This window comes from Xenopus tropicalis, chromosome 1 (genome assembly GCF_000004195.4).
Source record: "Xenopus tropicalis strain Nigerian chromosome 1, UCB_Xtro_10.0, whole genome shotgun sequence".
Taxonomy (NCBI): domain Eukaryota; kingdom Metazoa; phylum Chordata; class Amphibia; order Anura; family Pipidae; genus Xenopus; species Xenopus tropicalis.
Genome location: NC_030677.2, coordinates 139,063,974 through 139,085,975, shown reverse-complemented (window position 1 = coordinate 139,085,975; position 22,002 = coordinate 139,063,974). Strand labels below are relative to the sequence as shown.

Sequence of the window (22,002 nt, the reverse complement as noted above, 5' to 3'; positions counted from 1 at the left end):
TATGTGTTATGCCTATTTTAACAGCATATTTATCATTCCATGTTCACATTCATAGTAAATGCACCCAAGACAAAAAAAGATTAAGATCTCTTCTGTGTGATCTGACAACCTCTACTATGAACATAAACATCAAATGGTAATAAATATGTCCCCTAGCATCAAAAAAAAAATGTAAACCTATTGTTTTATCATTTTCTTTTCAGAAAAGACGAAGGCGGATTGACAGAAGTATGATTGGTGAACCCACAAACTTTGTTCACACAGCACATGTAGGATCAGGAGACCTTTTTAGTGGAATGAATTCAGTAAGTGCATATTTACATGTTAGATCTGTAAGATCTGTTCGTTTGACAAGGTCGCCAAAGAACAGCTCTTCTCCTGATATGCCCACCTGAGGTGGGCAATATCTAGTTAATTTGATTGTTTGGCCCTAGGGCCAAACAATCGAATTACAATGACAGGTATAGGGGCCGTCGGCCCAAGGAGCACATCAATGAGCCAATGCAGTCCTCCATCTGATGAGAAAATCACACCTGCCTGATCCACTCCTGCCTGATTTTTGGCCAAATATCTATTAGGGAGGCCTGTTGGGGGTGTCCAATACATGGGCATATAAGATGCCAACTCGGTCTAAAGGACTCAGATCGACCGCTTAAATCTGCCCGTGTATGGCCACCTTTAGATTAAGTGTTAGAAAAGTTTTTTAGGAATTCTGTGGAAGCATCGGCAAGAACAAAGAAGCCTTTTCGGTCAAGTGTTGCTAGAGTAACGAAAGCAAACATGTAATTGGTTGGTCTGGATCAGGGGACTATGGCGAACTTTACTGGTGGTCCCGCAAATCATGCAGAACATAAGTACTTGTATCTTAAAGAGCAAGGCACAAAAAAAGACTAGTGCTGTTATACAACCATGTATGTAGTTAATTTCAATCCATTTTTATATAAAACTTAATCTAGAATACTTTGTTTTTCTTCCATTATATATTAGTACATGCTCCACTATTTTGCTAGTCTTGCTTTAACCATGGTACAGTTCATGCTCAGACTTAACTCTCAGAAAAAAACAATAACATTCCATAACATAGAAAAAAAAAAATAAAGGCCACTCAAATCCCTATTCCATCCTGTAAAGAAGTTGTGATGCTCTCTATGTGGTCTTCAAGCAAGGTGTGTGGTTGTTCATGTTGTCAGCAGACTAATATGTTGTTGCAGTTGTTGGTAATATTTTTCACATTGTATCAGACATTAAATGGAATTAAATGTCTAAACCAATGCAAATGTTTTTCATTTCTTATTATAACATTTGGATCCTATTTTTTTAGGTGAGTTCAATTCAAAACCAAATGCAGTCCAAAGGTGGCTATGGTGGAAATATGTCTGCGAATGTTCAAATGCAGCTTGTGGATACAAAGGCAGGATAACCATGGGAATACATCGGCAGTAAGTTTAATTGCAGTCTAGCAAAACCTGACAGAACAGAGGGGTGATATGTTTTAGAACTTTGTATGCACAGCCATAAACACTATATGAACTTCCAAAAGTAAATGTTTTTTTTGTTTTTTTTTTACATACAAATACCCGATTCCACAAATTATAAGGAAACCATGATACTCTATCTCTGTACTATATGGGATCAGTCTCCCACCCCTTAGGCTTACAGTGTAATGCACCCCTCCCTCACCATTGTGAATTGATTGATTTTGGCACGTGAAGTCCCTTTTCTTTCCAGAGAATCTGTGCAAAGCAGAGGAATCCATCAGTTCACAGTGGAACATGGTGAGGAAGGGGTTGCATTACACTGTGATCATAAGGCCGTTGGGAACTGGTCCCAAGGAGACATAGATTGATTTCCTTTTAACTGTGAAATCAGGTTCAGATAGTGTGCATGCACTGTGATCATGGAGATAATCCATAGATAATCAGCATATTTATAAAGGGGAGTATTTTTCTTTTTAAAAGATACCACCAAAAATGATGTCTTTGTTTTATACTACGCTAAGCCCAATATTTAAACTCAGTGGGACAATTTCAGAAAGCAAAGGATTCCTAACATAAAAAGCAGTGTAAAATGCTGTATAAAGATGTCAAGAACCAATGCCAGTTTTACATGGTTCTAGTATTACTCCAGAAATGTATACTTTGTTACAGACTAACATAAATTAATTACATAGCTTTATAAGCATGGTTTGACATGGGATTAATTGATGGTGCTTGGTGTATTTCAACACATCTCTATAGATGTTTCCTTAAAGGGGAAAAATAGATTAAAATTTAGATTTTTTTTTTTTTTAAACATGACTATGGGCTACCTCCACTCCTATCAACGACCATGCACTATAGTCCTTTTAAACTTTCTTATTGTATATAGAAAGGATGAGGGGTCATTTAATGAACCCCCTTTTTGTACTTTGCACACTGCATTGCTCTGTCTGGCACCGATTCTTGTAACTTTTTATATACCATTTTACACCACTTTTCATGCTAGAAATCCTAAAATTGTCCCACTGACTTTAAATATTGGGCTTAGAGTGGTATAAAACAAAGGAATCATTTTTGGCGATAACCTTTAAAAATAAAAAAATACCCTTTTATAAATATGCCGATTGGCTATGGATTATCTCCATGATCACAGTGCATGCAGTGCATGGCATTCTTTTAAGCGTAAGGAAAAGGTTTATAAATATACTGTTTATTTTACACAAACCTCAACACTTTTCTTTTTCGGTGTCAAATTTTTTGGACATTTTAGACACCTTTATAAATATGCCTCAGAGTGCTAAGAATGTCACAATTAGAAAAGACTCTTTGCTTGGGAAAAAACCTGCTGTTTAAACAAACTTTGCTTTTTAAAAAATTCAGACTAAATTGGAGGGAAGTAATCTATTACATGTGTCTGTTTTAAGGGCTTCATGAAGCACAAAAAGCATTAGTTCAAAGGAGAAAGAAAATAAAAAAACACACTGTGGGGAGCCAATATGGTAGGCACCCCCATGTGACTAATATTGCTGACCTTGTACCCTGGGCTGTCGTGCAATGGTTTGATTCAGGGCTGACATTTTGTACAACTTGGGTGCTTAACTGTTTTGTGCATGCGCCCAACTCAGATAGTGAACACTTTGGTGCAGGGAAAACATGGCAGTACTTTTCTCTATTGGAAAGTACCCCAACAGGGTGAAATGTCAGTGATTTTAGCTACAAATCTTTACCAAATAAAGAGCTCCTTAAGCAAACAGTGCTGTTAGCCTTGTTGTTAGAACCAGTCAAGTGGATGATTATACTTGACCATCAGCATCTGAAAAACATATGATGAGTGGATACTGAAGAAGATTTAAATAGTAAAGAAGGAGTTTCACCTCTGGTTTTTGCCTTACTCTTCTGTTTTCTAAAGGTTATGACATGTGGTGCTCTGGTCACCATTACTCGCTATGAAAAGCAATATGCATTAACTCATGCATTTAGGTGTGTTCAGATCTCAAACAGTGATGTAACAATAGAGGAAGTAGACCCCACGATTGCGGGGGCCTGGGAAACAGGGGAGCTCTGAATGCAGGCTCTGCATCCTCCATTTTGCAGGTAGGAGGGGGGAGGATGCATCAGGGGGTGGGGTGGGTGACTTTGCTACTCTGCACTGAGCCCCTCTGAAGATTTTTTTTGCAGGGGGGCCTAGTAGTAGTTAACGCCACTGATCTCAATCATGCATAAGCACTGGGAAATAACAAAAACACCTTGGTGTAGGAGCATTAAAGCCTACATATGTACAGGCTTACAACATGGCTATGCCAATAAATGCAGATAAATAAGGATAACATTCAGAATAACCTAGGCTTGTATATTTTACTAAGTATTTAAAGAAAAAATAAATAAGGAAGGCCCTACTTATTTACTACTTAATGTCTGTTTTATCATTTGCTTAACCATTTGTTCTGATGTATTCCTTTCTCTTCTGCAGAGCCTTTCTAGCTGGTTTTAACTTCGCCTGCCCCTTGTCCCTCTCCATCTTCATTCTTGCGTTGGTGACCCTGCTTCTGTGTGTTCCATCACCTGCCAGATGATTTATTGTTTCCCTCGTGTGATGACAGATAGGAAAAGATGCTGGCCTGTGCTGAGGATGTAGTTTATCAGTTCTGCTGGACCATGCCTTTTCACTTGAACACAGGGCTCTGGTCTTTGCCAAAACCTTTTACTTTCCTTCTATAAAATAGAATTTTTAAATAACCTTATTTTTGAGGCCCTGTGTTGTCGCATACAGGTTTTTTTTGTTTTTTTTTAATAATTTTTTCTGTTTTGCTTTTTATTTTTTAGCAATGCTTAAGCTCCTAACATATTTCATTGCTCATGTGAGGCCTGAGGCCTGCAAGCACAATGCTAATTGCAATTTGGACTGCAGTGAAATAGAAGAATTGCATGCTATGTAAAGTTGTTGTGTACAGCAGCTTATCAGGACGGGGAAAGCAACACTGGCTTCCTTGGTGGCACCAGCCTGTACCTGGTCTATTAGAAGAAGAAAGGAAACAAAAAAAGACTTCTTTTATCATAGCTGCTTTAGCATTCTGTCAGTTTAGTGATACCCAAGCCAGTTTTGAAGAGGGTAATAATAAAATAATAATGATAATAATAAAAAAAATCTTCCATTCATAAGGAATTCTGCTGTAAATGTTCAGTATATTTATTTGAAAGATCTGACCTCAAGATTGTAAACCCGTGTAGTAACCTATAATGTGTTGTGTTGGTGCTTTTGTCTGTAAGGAAACAAATAGAACCCCCATCGCCGTTTCATCAGCCATTCTATTCTAATGGCAGCATGTCACTCTGCCTGCAATGTCCCCCCTTTCATGTTGTTTTTCTGCAGGTTCTGTCCCATTACCTAAAGGCCATTATTGAATTGCTGTGTGCAGCGATCTGGATGCCTGTTACACCAGACTGAATAGGAATCGACAAACTGGCTTAACATACAGGGTGACTTTTTCCAGCTTTTGGTAAAAAGTCTTTTGCTCAGGTTCCGAAGCATGTATTTCTTTTCACACTTTGTGAAAAAAAATTCTTTTAATATTGCACTGTTTCTCGGATGTACATGTTATTGATCCTGTATTCATTACCTGTTATGGGCTTAGAGAAAAACGACTTGACATTGTATTGAATATATGAGATTTATCTGTAAGTCTGGTTGAATGCTTGTCTGGAAATATTCTGCCAAACGTACTGTTATATCTAGCAGCCTTTACCTTACACACAACTCCATAAAACCATGTGCAGAAAGAGAAGCTAAAAGAACAATTCAGTAATAGAATGCCAGAGGGATCCTCGGCACATTGTACATCTGTTGCAGTCAAATGGTTAATTTAAAAAAAAAAAACAAAAAAACTGTATACTTAGTATCTATTGCCAAGCAGAACTCTAGATCATATATTAAGAATTCATTTACATACAGCCAATACTGTCACGCAATTTAATGTGGCACTTGTGATTGTTGTGTTTCCATTTATTACATTAAGGTAAGGAGTTTCCTTACACTACAGAAATGCAGCTTCCATTCAGAGATTGCCATGGCTTGCCAACAGTTGTAGTTCAGCTACAGGTGGCACTTGGCTATACTCTTTTTATAAAAAGTGTTTATCACCCTTTTTAAAAAGATACCTCTTACACATAAATTCATTATGTAGGTGTAGGCACTCCAACAGGGTTGTTTCCGAGGGTGAATTTCCGTACATGGTCTTAGCAGCATCATCAGCTGTTTGTTACCATTACGTGGTGCTTGGGTTGCAGGTTAGAGACAATATGCTTATTTACAAAACATGCACACAGGGCTAAAATGGATGCAGATTGCCATTTTTTGTACCCACAATGCAGCATTATTCCTATAATTCCAGAGGAAAGCTTTATGAAAAGTACAGGCTATGCAGGTCTGCATTAGGTTTGTTTCTTAAATGTCTGCAATTCTGTAATAAATACAGAAACAAATGTTTCTTGCATACAATTTACTATGCACCCAGACTTTGTCAAGGAGAGAAAGTGATCGATAAACCCATCTTGTAAATAGAGTATATATTCTATTGGAGTGAACAAAGGAAAACCAACAGCCTAGAGAGAATCTAGTATTGCAAGACAGGCTGACTCTGTGGGTACGCACTGTTTTTTTTTCCATTAAAACACTTCAGCCAAGTGTGCTAGGACTAACTGCAATACTTTTATCATCTGAACCCCGGTCTGTACGAAGAGCAGGTTTATCAAAAAATATTTTCAGATTCTTTGATCAAGAGTAAAAAAAAAAAAAGAAATAATTTACATATTTTTATAACAAAACATACTTTTTGTACATTGTGTTCATTCTTGAATGAAGTCAGTTCAGTGTTGGCTTGTAGATATTACAGAGAAGTATTGACATTGATTCAATAAACATTTTCTTTCATCCCTGGCTTGCTTTTTTTCTTCAGTGCCTCTATTAGTATTACACAGGATTGCAGGAAAATAAAGAAGTAATTTAAGATCTAATTTTGTTAGATAACATTGGTTTATAGGGATGCTGATAAAAGAATCAAGATTGTTTTTTTTTTTTAGGTATGAATATATTTGTTAAGAATGGGAAAGAAAGTACTATTGCCCCACAGGCATGTGGGAACTTGGTGCCACCAATTATTTAGAAACTACAGGGGTCAATTATGATGACTTTGAATGCATGTGTTAAAGCACTTAGGGATCCAAACTCGCATCCCCTCAGTGCTTATACAAGAAGCATTTTAGCGTGGGTATTTGCTGGGCTATGCACCTTCAGGTTCAAAATCTAATGTAAAGCACACAGCGCTGTGGCAGCAGGCACAAGGCAGTTATGTTGTTGTTCTGTCTGAATTAAACATAAGGTATGGGGCAAGGGGGTGGGGGGGTTCCATTAATGTTATCTACCCATGAATACATTGCTGTATTAATACGGAAAGATAGATCTTTGCACTCCATTCTGAAGCACAATACCTGCAAAAGTGCTAATGGCAGGACAGGGTCCAAAGTGGTCACACTTCTTTTTTGCACTTTGCCCAGCCATTAGTAAATGAGCCATTTTGAATGCTGCCATGCAAAACCTAATTACTTGTGTAAATTGGGCTGTATGCAATGATAAATCGTTTGTCTTACAACAGGGAGACAATACAACTTTTCTAAAACACAACAAACAAATGGTTTTGTGGCAGCCTATTACTGTTGTCATGCCAGCAACCATAGGATGCCTCCAAATATGCCTTAGGCTCCTGCCACACATGGTATGTGCCGCCACCCGGGTGCAGGCATATGGAGCAAATTTTGTTACGAAACTATAACTGCATACTCGTACACAGTGGGTTTGGATGCAGGCACATCAATAATCTTTTTGGGGAGGCTTGCATTCATCCGAAGTCCAGAAACTGCCATGTCTGGCAGAGGAGCCTTACTCAAAACGTTTCTGCCTTTTTATCGTGCACTTGTGCCATTTGTGATTCACACTGTGGGTCACTTAATGTTCTGTGCTAAAATTAAGCCTTTTTTTTTTTTTACACACTTTTTAGAACACAAATCACAAATATTTACAGAAATTCTTAATCAAAGGTAATGTGTGAGTTATATTTTTAAAGTCCCTCTTGGAATCCTTTACATAACATGCAGAAATTGGAATGTTCATGTGAACCCTTGAAATCCCTTTGTGTTCCTGCCTGGAATTCTGGTCTGTTTGTCTGACTTTCTGCTGGCTTTCCCTAGACAGATTAAAAGTTAACTTAAATGTGAGCAACCCCTTTAAGGGCGAAGACACATGGGGTGATTAGTCGCCGCGACTTTTTAAAGAGTTCTGGCGACTAATCTGTGTAGCAAAAACTTGCAATGTTATGCTCTGTTATGCAGTTATGTCACAACTGATCAACGATCAGCAGTAATGAAGATTTGTCGCAGGGCTAATCTCCCCGTCTACCACTGCCCTTAGGCAGCTTCAGTTTACAATAGGAAGTGGCATGGGTGGTCTCAGGTGTTTTTTTTTTACTAAAATACCCGGTGGATTGTTGCATGTGCCATTAGCCTGGATTAACTTGTACAGTAAAGGATATATTTGTATATGCATTTGTAAAAAAAATTTCAGTAACTTCCAAAAACAGTGACATCAATCCTAAGTGAGAGGGTAGTGACCCCACCCCCTGCACATGTATTAACACATGCAAAAGAGCGTGCATGCATGGTGGCAAGAAGGGAGGGGCATGACAAGATCACTTTAGGAGCGGGTGGTGGGGGAAGGATGGGCTTGAAGTAGGGGTATAGGCAGAAAGAAGAGGTACGTGTCCAGCAACCCCTCCACCATTGCCCTCTAGGCACATGACTCCTCTGCCTACACCTATTTTTGATTTCTGGCCCTGGTTCTTTAAAGCCACAGCCCTTTTTACCCTTCCAAAAAGCAGGTTGCATGAAGCCTTAAAATTGCAGAGATCAAAATAAAGTCAGAAATTGTTTTCATTGCTAAAAATGCTTATCTTCTCCACCTACTGGCAGCTATGAGAATAGCACCCAGCTGCGATTGTTCTGCCAATTCACATGACCTCTCCCTTTACAGACTGGTCAGGTATTGGCACAGGAAGTAACAAACATATAGGAGCTGAAGAGGTATTTTAAGTATTACAAGTGAAGGGAATCAAGTGACAAAATCTGTATGTACCTGCGAGTGGTACAGATGTGCGCTGTATCTGAAAATGACATCCATAAACCACAGAGAATACACACAGCCCTGCCAAATGCTGTAGAACAACATGGTTATATAAACTATTCAGGGTTGTAAAGTTAAAAACCATAACTTCTATAAAAATTATAAGATTTGCCGGTGGAGTCGGACCCTGCCATTTACACAGCATGGAAAGAAACTGGAGTCTTGTTATGGTTTAAGAAAAATGCATGACTGGAAAACACGTGCCTTTTAATGTATGTAACTCATTGAGAATAGTACCAGTGCTGTATGCCAAAAAAGCACCTTCCAGGAGTTGCCTAGCATGGAACAGTATTTGCACTGCTATGAACAGCTTGCTGGGTATCCCACATCCTTATGGGCTTTGATGTGTTTAAGGAGCATAAAGTACAATTTCCTTTCTTTAGAAGATGGCTGAGCGCAGCCATCTTGTGCATCCGCAAGTGCTGCTCTTGGAAGGGCCCCCTACAGCCCTAGCCTCATCAAAATTCCTTTTCACCAGAGATGCAAGGTAAAGTGCAGATACATAAAGTTTATATTTAAGTCTAGTGTGATCTATTCTTGCCCCTGTTTTTGGGTTCACAAAAAATTATTCAGTTCTGTATTTTTTTTGGCCCTTATATACTCATATTTTACAACAGTGGGTATATATATTTTTATAATACTACACGTTTCAGTGAGCCAAGTGATATAGATATACACTACTAAGCACTGGTTATAACTGATGACATCACTAAGCACTGAAGTTTCATTTGTGGATGGAATTCTTGTGTAACACTAAGGGGCAGATGTATCAAAAATCGAGCTGGTATATTTTTCTCAATTAGAGCAAAAGGTGCCAGAAAAAAAGTATTTTCTGAAGCCTCTAATAGTCAAGATTTATTTAAAAAAAAAAAAAAAAAAAAGCTCCCCACCAAAAGTCCCCAGAAAAGAATCTGCCAGTATAAACTGCCAATGTTTTATAGAAGTCTATAGGAATATTCTCTAACTGGGAATATTCCTAGTTAGAGTTGTTTTGAGTTTCTCAACTCTATTGAATATGAATGGAACACTGATTCTCTCTTGCGTACAACTTTTTTCTGCAAACAAACGCAAAGTAGGCTTTTTTTTTTTTTTTTTTTAATAAAAAAAAAAAATGTGAAAAAGTTTCTTATGTTTTGTCTGTTACTTTTTGAACTTGCATTTTTTTCTCAACTTTGAATTTTGATAAATTGGCCTCCAAGCAGTACAAATAAAGAAATGTCTACACCTCTAGTCTATGAAAGCATCTTCGTGAAGGAGACTCAGACTAAAAGAATTTTATTTACAGGAACCATCGTTCAGATATTTGATAATATGTATATAATTTGAACATGTAGCATCTAGGGCTTTATAGACAAAAAAGGGGTAACTAGGGTTTTATTTAGAAAACAAATAAAAGATGGCTGAACCAGGAAGCAGGGGTTATATTAACCACCCAGGAAAATATAGGACTCCTGCTTTAAAGACAATACTTAAAAATTGAAAAAGTCTGTGCCGTCAAATGAATACATTTTGTTATTCTGGTGTTACTTGGTCTTTGATAATAGTACGTTTTTAAAGCTTTAGAAAAAGAAAAACATTTATTCTTTTCATTAACCAGTTACTTTAAGTAGGTAGCAAACACCCATTGTTGGCAAGAAATGGGTAAACAGGGAGACTGCAAGAAAAGAGAATAGTGTAATTTCTAATTCATCTCTTTGCCAGCAAATAAAACCTGGGATTTTAAACAGATGCTATATATTGTGTAATGCAATAATGTTTCCATTTTGCAGTTCAAAAACACTAAATACTGTACATTATACATAGTAATTATCATAAAACAACAATGGAGAGGCCAAAAGTCCCTCATGACTTGTAGACTGATCCTGGCAAATAAAACAGCTTAGCTCTGCCAATAACAACAGTGAGCATTACAATTTCTAAAAAGAAACCCTGCAAACATGTTCCCGTATATCATAAACCCCATTCAACCTCAGTTACCACTGAGGAAATACCAAGTGCCCTGACTTTTTCAAACATAGGTCATACCACCAGCTATGAGAACTTCAAAAGAAACTCCAGAATGGAGATGATGTTACAGTTGAACTTTGAAGTGACTTGCAGAAGCTGCAAAGTTACATTTTAAATTCCAAACAAACATAAACACAAAAAAGTTAAAATCACAAAGAATGAAATCTATTAGTCTATAATTCATACTCATACAGTCAGAATTAGCCTCTTATCTCCTAAAATTATTCGAGTTCCACTAGTGGATTAGGAAATGTTCGATTTCTTGATGGTTTGCAAATAATGTGCAGGTTGCACTAGTAAAATGCCAGTTCCAGTGAAATCTGTATTTTACATCTATACAAAGGCAGGTATAAGGTACATGGATTCCTTGTGCCTTAAACCTAATGCCTAATTCAAATTAAGAGGTTCAACCAGTGTGAATCTGTCATAAACATGCAGAGGCATGCAGTGGAGTTCACAAGCGCCATCTTCTGCCTGTTCGGAGCCTGCAGGAGCTTGCGCAGTTGCAGTAGCTCCCAGACGTAGCTTCAAATGCACCTGCTCCTGCAGGCTTTGTGTCTGCAAACTATAGCATTTGTGAATAACCTATTACCTCTGGAAATGTCTGTACATTTGTAAATAAGGCAAAAAAAATAATCATACATTATATAACCACAGATCAGAAAAAGATAACATCTTGAGTTGCGTTATCATACACCTCAAATTTAAATTCAACGACTGATTTAATTACATGAGGACAATAATGCTTATGCTTTCATGTTATTATACAAAGCATGTCAAAACTGAAACAAAAACATTGATTCAAAACTAACTTGGCCACTAATCCTCAAAAATACAACCAATATTATAAGATTTACAGCAAAGGCACTAGCAACAAGACTACTGACTAAACGATAACATAAAAGATAAACAAAGCAGTGCCTAAAACAAATGATTAGCTATAGGAAATAATAATAGAAAATAATCTAAAGTATTTTAATCAGTCTGTTTTTGCTAAATCTGCTATGATTTGAGTAAGCCATCTGTCAACATCAGTAACAGTTACTTTACTTTCCTTAAAATGACAAATTGCTTGTTTAGTACAGAGTGTTTACATATATGAATTCTGAACAAACATAGTTGGGAGGTAACTTCATTTAAGATAAATAATAAAACAGTGCCTTCCAAGTTATAAAAAATGTCAGAATGCCTGCTAGGCAGTATTGTTTAATTTCACCATCAGACATGGGAGTACCATTCAATTAATACACAAGTTCAAATGCCAAGAACCAATGCTAGTTACTATATTTTTGTGTATTTTTGTATCTATCTATCTATCTTATATCATCTATCAATACCTATTGATAGATGTAATTGTGAAACAGGTATTATCATTGGATAGTGAAACAGTTACTGTACATCTGGTAGTGAGCACAAGAAGCAAAAATGACAAAAAAAGGGAATATATTATGTCAGGCAATATATAATTGGCACACATTTTCATCACTCCGTTACAGTTCAGAAATATAATATCAGACATAGAACGACATGTGTAACGACTATGGTGATGTATATCATAAAGTGCCTCTGAGAGGATTTGCATGCATGGAGCCAGTATAAGAGCAGCCTTAACGCCAAATAAAACAGAAAAAGCAAAGGATAAAAACAAGATATTTTCAGCAGCTGACACTGGGCAGAGGTGGGTCACACTGCAGCCTCATTTAGGTGCATGCCAATTGATTACACACCCACACACGCAAGAGCAGGGATGAGAACATAACATTATTACAATTCAAGCCTACTAGATACAAGCTAGTCTGCATGGACCCTAGGAGCCAAATTGGGCAATCATCTCCAAAGGTCGCCATCTTGACGAGGTCGCCAAGCGAGTTGATCTTCTCCCGATATCCCCACCTACGGGTGGGCGATAGCGGGCTAATTCGATGTTTGGACCTGGGCCCAAACGATCATATTGAACAACAGGTATAGGCTTCTGTCGGTTTGGGGACCACATTGGCTCATTCGATCCAACTAATTTTCAAACCTGCCCGATCAAGATCTGGCTGATTTCAGGCCAGATATCAGTCGGGCAGGCCCGCCGTTAGTGCCCATACATGGCCCGGTAAGCTGCCGAATCGGTCTATGCTGCTTTTGGTAAAAGTTCCCCTTATTATCTTTTAAGTGATGTATAATTTTTTTAAAAAAAGCTAAGAAATAATGATGATTATTTGTTTCATTGTTTTATGCTAATATTATTTTGCAGGATGAATTTGTTAGTGTCTTTCACTTTAGAAAAAAGTATATGTATCTATATTTGACCTTGAAAGTATTTTTATCAAGAACCTCACATAAGGACTGTGCTATTGGGGCACCTACAGGTGAGTATGAACTTTTACTTTAATGTTTCTGAAAGGGCGAAAATCTACAGTCTGAAAATCTGACGTAGAATAAGGCATTTTTTCTAAATATGTGGCTTTAGTTTTGCTGCTTCCACTTCGCTGCCTTGCTTCTGGCAGCCAAATTCCTCATCGCTGACTACATGCTGCGACAGACTAAAATCCGAAATATTTGTACCTGTCACCCACAAGCAGCCAGCTAAACTGGATCTGGGTGCCTTTTACAGTGAGTACAGCCTACAGGCTGCTGTGTAGTATAAATGCAGCAGTTTGTTCCTGCTATCACCTAAAAACCCAGCACCTGAATATAGGAAATTGTTACAACTCTGCCCTACTGTTTCAAATCAGTTAGCAGCATTAGTTCGCATGTAGCAAGGGTTGCAAGGGTGAAGCTAAGCTAAACCGGTGCAAAAAAAAAATAAAAAAAAATACAGGGATTTCTTGCTGTAATGTGTCTATTTATTACACATATATAGATTGTAAGCTCTACGGGGCAGGGACCTCCATCCTCTTGTGTCTTTGACTCTTATCTTATTACAATTGTATCTTTTATTTATTTGTGCTTATTGTAATACTTATTTTAATACCCCCTGTTTATATTAATGTATTCTACTGTACAGCACTGTGTACATAAGTAGCGCTTTTTCATTACTTTACAGAAAAACTTTAACATGAATTGCGTGCAAAGACCGCTTGTAACAACTAGATGGCGCATTAGGTACTTCTAAACAAGGAAGGTCTGAAATCCACGCCTGAACTTCCGCTGTAACTATAGTTACTACAACACACCCTGCCCTGTAAACGATAATTAGCCTCGCCCGGAATTCAACTGTTACTTCACCTCATGTTTCATTGGGAGGCAAGGGCTCAACCCCGCCTACTCTTAGCCCGTCGCACCCAATTGGCTTGTAAAATATGACGTTTATAGGAATACTCCAATAGATGGGCTTGCTTGGTTTTGCACGCCTCCCCGTTCTTACTGTCTCAAGCGAACCAGGAAGTGTACGGGTTCTCCTGTGTGCCGTTCCGGCCTTGACGCTTTCCGAACATGGCGACAAGTCAGCAGTGGGTTTTGGTGGAAATGGTACAGGCGTTTTACGAGGTACGAGTTGCAGTATAAATCACTGGCCCTGTGTGGGGCTTTAGGAAGCCCAGTTAAAGTTCATGTACATTAATGTACTGAATAGAGGAGCGGCGCCGGAAGCTTTGTGCTGCTTTTGCTAACCTTCGCCTCTTTTGCACCTTGGGCGAGTCCTGCCTTGGGGCTGTTAGGATTGAGGCAGTGATATTTGCTAGGGAGGCTTATTATCCCACCGACTAGAGATCAGACTTTCCATACATAATGCTAGATTTAGCAAATATGTTGGGGTTTACTATCTTAATATTTGGCCAGACTCCCTCCCCCATAGTATATCTGAGATACTCAGAAGTGATAACAATCTCTTTAGTCACTGCGATAGTTCTGAAACACGTGCCTTGCCACAATTCATAGGAGTGATACAAAGATCCAGGGCAGCTGGAGGCCAGCACATACAGTAGGAGCATTTGCCCAGCTGAATAGGTGGCCAAGCTATCAAACTCAGTCCCACATACAGCCTTTCACCTGTTGCTCAAGCAGTCTGATCAGGTGGACACCAATTCAGTCTCCACAAAGAAATCAAAAGCTTTATGGATTTACCAACATGTCCCATCAATATTTGCTTGTTTCGTTGTTTCATGCTATTTATTTCCCAGTATTTATATAGCACTGACACAGTTTCTTAGTCGTTTTCATCTGGATATTGGTTTCTTTAGAAGCAAACACACATGCAGATTCCAAATAGTATGTATGTATATCTTTATTTATAAAGCACTACTTATGTATGCAGCGCTGTACAGTAGAATACATTAATACAAACAGGGTGTTAATAAGATAATAGATAAATACAAAGTATAACAATAAATACAGATAAATATAGCAGCAATAAGTTAAGAGTTGAGGACACAATAGGAAGGAGGTCCCTGCCCCGTAGAGCTTACAATCTATATGGGAGGGTAACTAACAGACACAAATAGGCAAATATAAGTGCTGTAGGTCACAGTGGGTGACACTACAATATAAGTGCCAGTTCCCAGATCAGGTGCTGGGCGAGTGCTCCAAAAGGTAGTCTTTAACCTTAGTTTTAAAAAGACTGGGGGAGGATTCTCTCCGGAGGAAATCGGGGAGGGCATTCCAAATGTAGGGGGCAGCCAGGCAGAAAGGTTTAAGGCGGGAACCGCAGTAGTAGTGGGGGGCACAACCAAACGATTGCTCTGCGAGGAACGAAGGAGTCGGCCAGGAACGTACGGAAACACAAGGGAAGAGATGTAGTGAGGAGCAGAGGAATGGAGAGCTTTGAAGGTTAGGAGAAGAAGTTTGTAAGATATTCTTTGTTTGATAGGAAGCCGCAATAAGGACTTTAGCAGGGGAAGGGCCTGAACTCTCCTGGATGAGAGGAGGAGAATTCTGGCAGCAGTGTTTAATATAGACTGTAGGGGGAAAGATGGTAGTTAGGGAGGCCGGTTAATAGCAGGTTGCAGTAGTCCAGTCGTGACAGGATGAGAGCATGCATGAGCAGCTTAGCTGTTGCAGTAGAAAGAAAGGGACGAATTTTGGCAACTAGTTTGTCTGAAGCACAAAGTTTTCTAGCACATTTAAAGGAGAAGGAAAGGCTAAGTCACTTGGGGTGCCAAAATGTTAGGCACCCCCAAGTGACTTACATGACCTACCTTGTACCCCGGGCTGGTGCCCCCGTTAGGAGAAAACAGCACCAGCCCGGGGCACCTGTAGACACCGCTTCCTCCTTCCTTTGCGCGCTGCTGCCGAAATCCGTGGGCCGGCGCATGCGCAGTAGAGTGAAAAGCCGACTTTAATGTTTAAGTTCGGCTTTTCACTCTACTGCGCATGCGCGCGCAAGCGAGGAGGAAGCAGGTAGCGCCGGCAGCTGCCCCGGGCTGGTGCTGTTCTCTCCATACGGGGGCACCAGCCCGGGGTACAAGGTAGGCGTTCTAAGTCACTTGGGGGTGCCTAACATTTTGGCACCCCCAAGTGACTTAACCTTTCCTTCTCCTTTAAAGACTGTAAACCATTTTGATTAAAAAAAAAAACTTGTGTTTATAATAAATTGGGTACACATGCTACAAGACTAGTAATACTTGCAAAAGGACTTTTTTCTGACCCCCTGCTTTCATACATACATACATATATGAAGCTACTTATATTTCATAATTTTCAGTACAGGGTCCCAAATATATACGCAAACCATTGGGCACTTACATTAAACCAATTATAGAAGTTAGAATTTGTGATACTTATACAAAGCCAGAAATGATTCAAGTTTTGGAGCCCCCTGAGAAGCGTAACGGGACATACTATATATTATATATACAGTAATTGCATGCAGGGTTTGCTTGTATAGTGACCGCCTGTGACCTTTTACATCTAAAGAGTGTCTGCTAAAGGATTTAAAGGGGTAATTTACCTTTAATTCTACCTTTAAATTATCTTGTAGTATGATTGATATTCCCATATAATTTGCTGTAAGTTCCCTTTTTTTTATTTTGCTAGGAATAGGACATTCTATAACAGGGAGCCACAGCTTTTTTTTTTTTTTTTTTTTTAACTTGGGAGCTACAAGATGAAAGCATAACAAATCGTTTTGCCAAATAAGGACACACATGGGGATACCGCATTAAGAAGTCAGTACTTCTGGATATAGCTTCATGAACTGCATGGCTTCCAACATTAAAAAATCTTTTTGGATTTTTTTTTCTTTTCAGGCCTAAACCCCTATCCAACCAGTGATAAAAGATCACACACCCTTCTAGCACTTTGTGGACACCATAAGAGAGGGTCTTAGGAGTTGATAAGAGAGGTTGTAGTCAGACAGAAATAAAACAATAGTAGCTTAACTTATCTTTCTAGCCATAAACAGTTGTGCTTCTGGGTCTGCTACCACCTTATGATTACCTTCAGGGTGCAACATGAATTCAATATGTGCTCTCTACAGGTATAGAGTCATATTTCCTGTTAAGATCATGCTAAAGCAATCGTATCACTCATCAATGCCACTTTTATTTATAAAAAAATATTTTCTTGTGGTACAGCAGTCAGCAATCTAGTTATAAGCTGTACTTGGCCATTACCATAAGCACGTCAGTGTGATAATTGTGCCATTAGATAAAAAAGTAAAATATATTTTAAAGTGATGCTTTATTGAAAAGGTAAGCAGCAGTGTAAGGTAAAATTAGGCCTGTTAGAATAAGGAATGGAGCCTTCATTCACACCATGCATTTTATGTCTATTAACTATTTATGTCTTATGACTTGGTTCCTAAAGACTGATTTATCTAATGTTTTATTGTAAATATTTTACTTGTCTTTCAGGCACCTGCATACCATTTGATACTGGAAGGGATTCTGATATTATGGATTATCAGACTCATATTTTCAAAGACATACAAACTGCAGGAGCGCTCAGACCTCACAGAAAAGGTGACTTAGAAAACTTTTTGGTATACAATATGTAATGTTCAACTTGCTCCTTATTTTTAAATCAGCAGGAAGTATACGTTACAAATTTGGTGTGTAGCTACTGTTACAGGGTTTTGAAGCAGTGATGTGTGGTGTATTATAACACCAGTGTTTTACACATCTTTTTAAATATGGCCCTAAATCTATGTCCAGTGAATTGTAGAGAATGGTACATATTATAAAGCAACATTCTATAATAGTTAATACATTTCCTTGTAGTGTTTTCATGGGTTCTGTCTTTATGATATTTAATTGCTTTCTGGGTGCTTTGTGCAGCAATTTTACATCCTTGGTCTTGATAATTTTTGCATACTGTACTGAGGCCGAAATTAGGTCCAATCATCCACATAACTAAATTTGCTCCAAATCATTGAGTACAGACCTGCAAACTTAGGGGGTATAACCCAAACCATATTGTCCATTTCTGTTCCAGTCAATTTGTTATTACTTAGAAAATCTCTGTCTGTATTTGTTGTGATGTGTTTGCCACTGAGCATTGGTTTCTTTTCTATTAGTATTTAACAGCTATGATATTTAAATTGATAAAGCTAATAAAGTTATGCTATAGATGCATTTTATTTTGCTGTTTATTAACGTGTGGGCAAACCTTTTTATAATTGGTAGTTTGAAACTCTAATTAGTTACATATTCTGGCTACTACACATAATGAACTGCACTGGTTATAAAGCAGGGGTAGGGAACCTATGGCTTGGGAGCCAGATGTGGCTCTTTTGATGGCTGTATCTGGCTCGCTGCCAAATCTTAAATAATAAAAAAAATAACGGGGGTCGTGGCCTGTGCTTGGCGGATAGAAGACGTGTTCTAAGCCTTAGAACACTTCTTCTATTCGCCAAGCGCAGGCCACACCCTCCTCTGCATCGCATACGCATCCGGCATCATTGGGACCACCCTACCTTGCCCCGCAGCATCTGCGGCCAAACATATTGTATGGCTCTCACGGAATTACATTTTAAAATATGTGGTGTTTATGGCTCTCTCAGCCAAAAAGGTTCCCGACCCCTGTTATAAAGGATCAATGACCAAGCCATGTGCATTTAGGGCTCTGGCACACGGGGAGATTAGTTGCCCCCGGTGTGATTTCGCACAAATCGTCGCAAAAGCCTCGCGTCTCGCCTCGTCTTTTTCGGCTATTTCCCGAAATCGCGCTGCCGCGTGTGCCATCCCACCGGCGACTTACATTGTCGCCGGTGGGATGGCAGGTGAAGACAACTCGGGGAGATTAGTCGCCCGTGAACAGGGAGATTTGTCGCTGGCAACTAATCTCCCCGTGTGCCAGAGCCCTTAAGGTTTGTTCTATTTAATACATTTACACTATTATACTAAATGTATTTGGACATCTCATTCCAAAATCAAGTAGTGATAGCAAGTTGGACCTCACTTTGCTGCTACTGCTACAACTGTTACTCCTCTAGGAATGCTTTCCCTTAGTTGCTAAAAAAAATTGTTGGTGGATTTTAGTTTCACTGAGTGAGAACTTTATTGAGATTGGGCACAGATGTTGGGCAATCAGATCTGGCTCACATTTCAGTTAATTCTATAGGTGTTCTGATGGTTTGATTTTAGTTGTTCTGTGCTGGCCAATCAAGTTCTTCCATTTTGCAAACCAGTTCTGAATAGACCTCCTTTTTGTGCATGGGGGCATTATTGTGCCAGAGTGTGTGTTTCAACTGGTCCAATGGCGGGGACCTTTATACCATTCCATGTTTGGCGCTGCACATGGTGGTTTTAGACTTGTATGATGCTGTTCATAAAAAAAATCCACAATGTGTCCAGAGATGGTGTCAGGGAGCGTTACAGCTGAGACATGCAAATTTTAAAAAGGTTGTCTGGATACTTTTGGTATTAGGAAGCACATCTTACCATATATGCAGGATTGCAACACCTTTATATTAAAGTAAAGCACTCCTTTTCAGCACTTTAGGACACACTATATTTAGGACAGATAATTTCCTTTACGTTATCATATATTATGTTTTTGCTTTTTCAGGAGAAAGAAGAATTGATTGATGAGTGGCGCCCAGAGCCTCTTGTTCCTCCAGTCTCTAAAGATCATCCAGCTCTCAACTATAACATTGTTTCAGGGTAGATTTTTCTTTTCTTCTCTGTTAATGGATTATAATTATATGATAAAATAACTGTACAACAACAGAGGCAGTGTTGGTTAACTGCAGTGTATATTTTGTATTTTTACTTCATATGTGCAGATGCATTGTTCTAGGATTTGTACATTGCACTGCATTTTAAATTCATGTGACTGTCGTAGTGGTAGTGTTTAGGCTTTGTTTATAAATAATCTGTGAATTATTATTACTGTATTCCTTCACCTTTCGTGGTCTGGAACAAATTTTGTCAAAATCTAGTGATGTAAGTGACAGCAGCAGTCAAAATGTTTCACTGTCACCACAGCTAATTTTTTTGAATGAGACTGTTTCAAAATTATGTAGTATTGAATAGTGGACCTCTGTTTAAAAATTTCTGTCTTCAGCGTATTTAAGTGGAGGTCCGGCTTTCACCAATCTATGTTTTTTGTTCGTTTTTTTTTTTTTTTTTCTCTCCAGGTGCACCACAGGCCTTAAGTGGGAAGGTCTTGAGTTTAAAATATGCTCTACCTATCTTTAAATTTTAAAACACCTATGGATTGTTGTATAGTTTGTTTATCCTTAGCACTTTTCCTTTTAAACCAGCATAAAGAGCAATTATGCAATAAAACCGTTTTACAACCTGATAGATACAAAGGTATTTTTTACAATTTTGTTGCATGTGTTAGAGGCGATTATAGCAGGCGACAAAACGTCTTGTGTACTCTTACCCTCCTACTTTACAATTTCTGTATTCTTAAATGTAACTTTTTTTCCTCTCCTATAGGCCCCCAAGTCACAAGATTGTTGTAAATGGAAAAGAATGCATAAATTTTGCATCATTTAATTTCCTCGGTCTTCTAGATAATGACAGAGTTAAGGTTAGTATGTGCTGCAATTGTTAAAAAGTATTTGAAAAACAAGCCTTTCTTTGGTGCTTCCTGACTAAATAAGTACATTTATACCAGAAAGAGTAATAAAACTGCAGTAAGGAAAAAGATTTACAGGCCCAGATCCTTTCCCAGTTTCCCCCACCCATGCCTTGCTTTTCCTGGCTTTCATCCGTGCTTATTCCCTTTGATTTTGTTCTTAGTAGTGCACTGGAAAATGCAGAGAGGATTTTTATCTTAAATCCTTTGGGCACTGACAGTGTATTGTGATTGGTTGTGTAAGTATTAAAGAGGGAAGCAAAGTGACAGTAGACATGTTTAGGAAACTGTTACTCGGCACATAAATTTAGGGAAGAATTTTGGGGTATAGTGGATGCTGGTATAGTTTGAGTGGGGTTTTGCTATAGAGCCTTTACATTTAAAGGGCAAGAAACTCTTATTCACAAAGTATGCCAATATGTTGGCTGAACTTAAAAACTAAGGTTTTGGGCTGGGACTGGTGCTCATTTTCAGAGAAAAAATGCTGTGCCGCTGTCTTTCTGTGGCATCCATAGATAGGCTTAGACTGGCACTTGCGCTTTAGAACAACATTTCTGAGTTTAAGCAAATACTCTTGCACTAATGATTGATTAACCCCATCCTAAAAATTAATAAATACGTCACCGAAAAAAAGGTAAGAAAGATGGTGGTGTGATGTTGCTTTTCAATTGTCCTATGGCTGTTGCAGAGTTTTGTTTGTTTCTTAATTATGGGTTTTTATTATATTATTATGGATAATTATAGATTTAGTTCACCAGGGTGTGCCCAAGAAATTGGCACCCCTGTTGAATAAAGGTTTCCTTGCGCTTTAAAACATAATTTGTTCTGATCAAGAACTATACAAAAAACCTGTTGTATTAAGGCAACTGTAAGGCCAAAATAGGGGTTGTGAACAGTGACTATCTGCATTCCATTACTGTTATACAGGGGCACTGTTGGAGGGAGGAAGACCTGGGAACCATTGCAATGTGGTGAAATATATTCAAAATAACTTCAAAATAAGGTTTCAAGGAAAAATAGCCATTATTGGCAGCATCACCTGTGTTAATTTCCAGAAATAATTCTGCGTGTGCTATGTACTTTTAAGCACTTAGCACAGTAGAACTCCAATGAGAATTCTACTGACCAACAACTCCATTATAAATGCAAGAAAACACAAACCCACAAAAATTAGACTTGTGCTCAATCCACAAAAAAATGTAATGACTGTGTGGCACTTCAGGGAATTCTTAAATTACTTTATTAATTTAGTTCACATATTTCCAAAGTTTTGGTTCAGTCCAGTTCTTCGACCTTTATGAAGTACTATATATAGGATAATAAAGGGAGGGTGAA

General features: G+C 38.5%; 2 protein-coding genes across 3 annotated transcripts in view; both read left to right on the top strand.

Moving 5' to 3' along the window:
* LOC594909 (CDC42 small effector 2) overlaps positions 1 to 6,407 on the top strand; it is a 60,638-nt gene extending 54,231 nt beyond the window's left edge. The window contains exons 4-6 of one of the 2 annotated variants that reach the window (XM_031900776.1): positions 204 to 305; positions 1,322 to 1,439; positions 3,949 to 6,407. In XM_031900776.1, the coding sequence (XP_031756636.1) occupies positions 204 to 305; positions 1,322 to 1,420 (201 nt within the window). In that variant the 3' untranslated portion in view covers positions 1,421 to 1,439; positions 3,949 to 6,407. 2 annotated transcript variants of the gene reach the window in all.
* Positions 6,408 to 14,122: 7,715 nt separating this feature from the next.
* sptlc1 (serine palmitoyltransferase, long chain base subunit 1) overlaps positions 14,123 to 22,002 on the top strand; it is a 39,268-nt gene continuing 31,388 nt past the window's right edge. The window contains 4 exon segments of the mRNA NM_001079574.1: positions 14,123 to 14,190; positions 17,493 to 17,600; positions 19,648 to 19,742; positions 20,526 to 20,619. Coding sequence (NP_001073042.1) covers positions 14,137 to 14,190; positions 17,493 to 17,600; positions 19,648 to 19,742; positions 20,526 to 20,619 — 351 coding nt within the window. The 5' untranslated portion in view covers positions 14,123 to 14,136.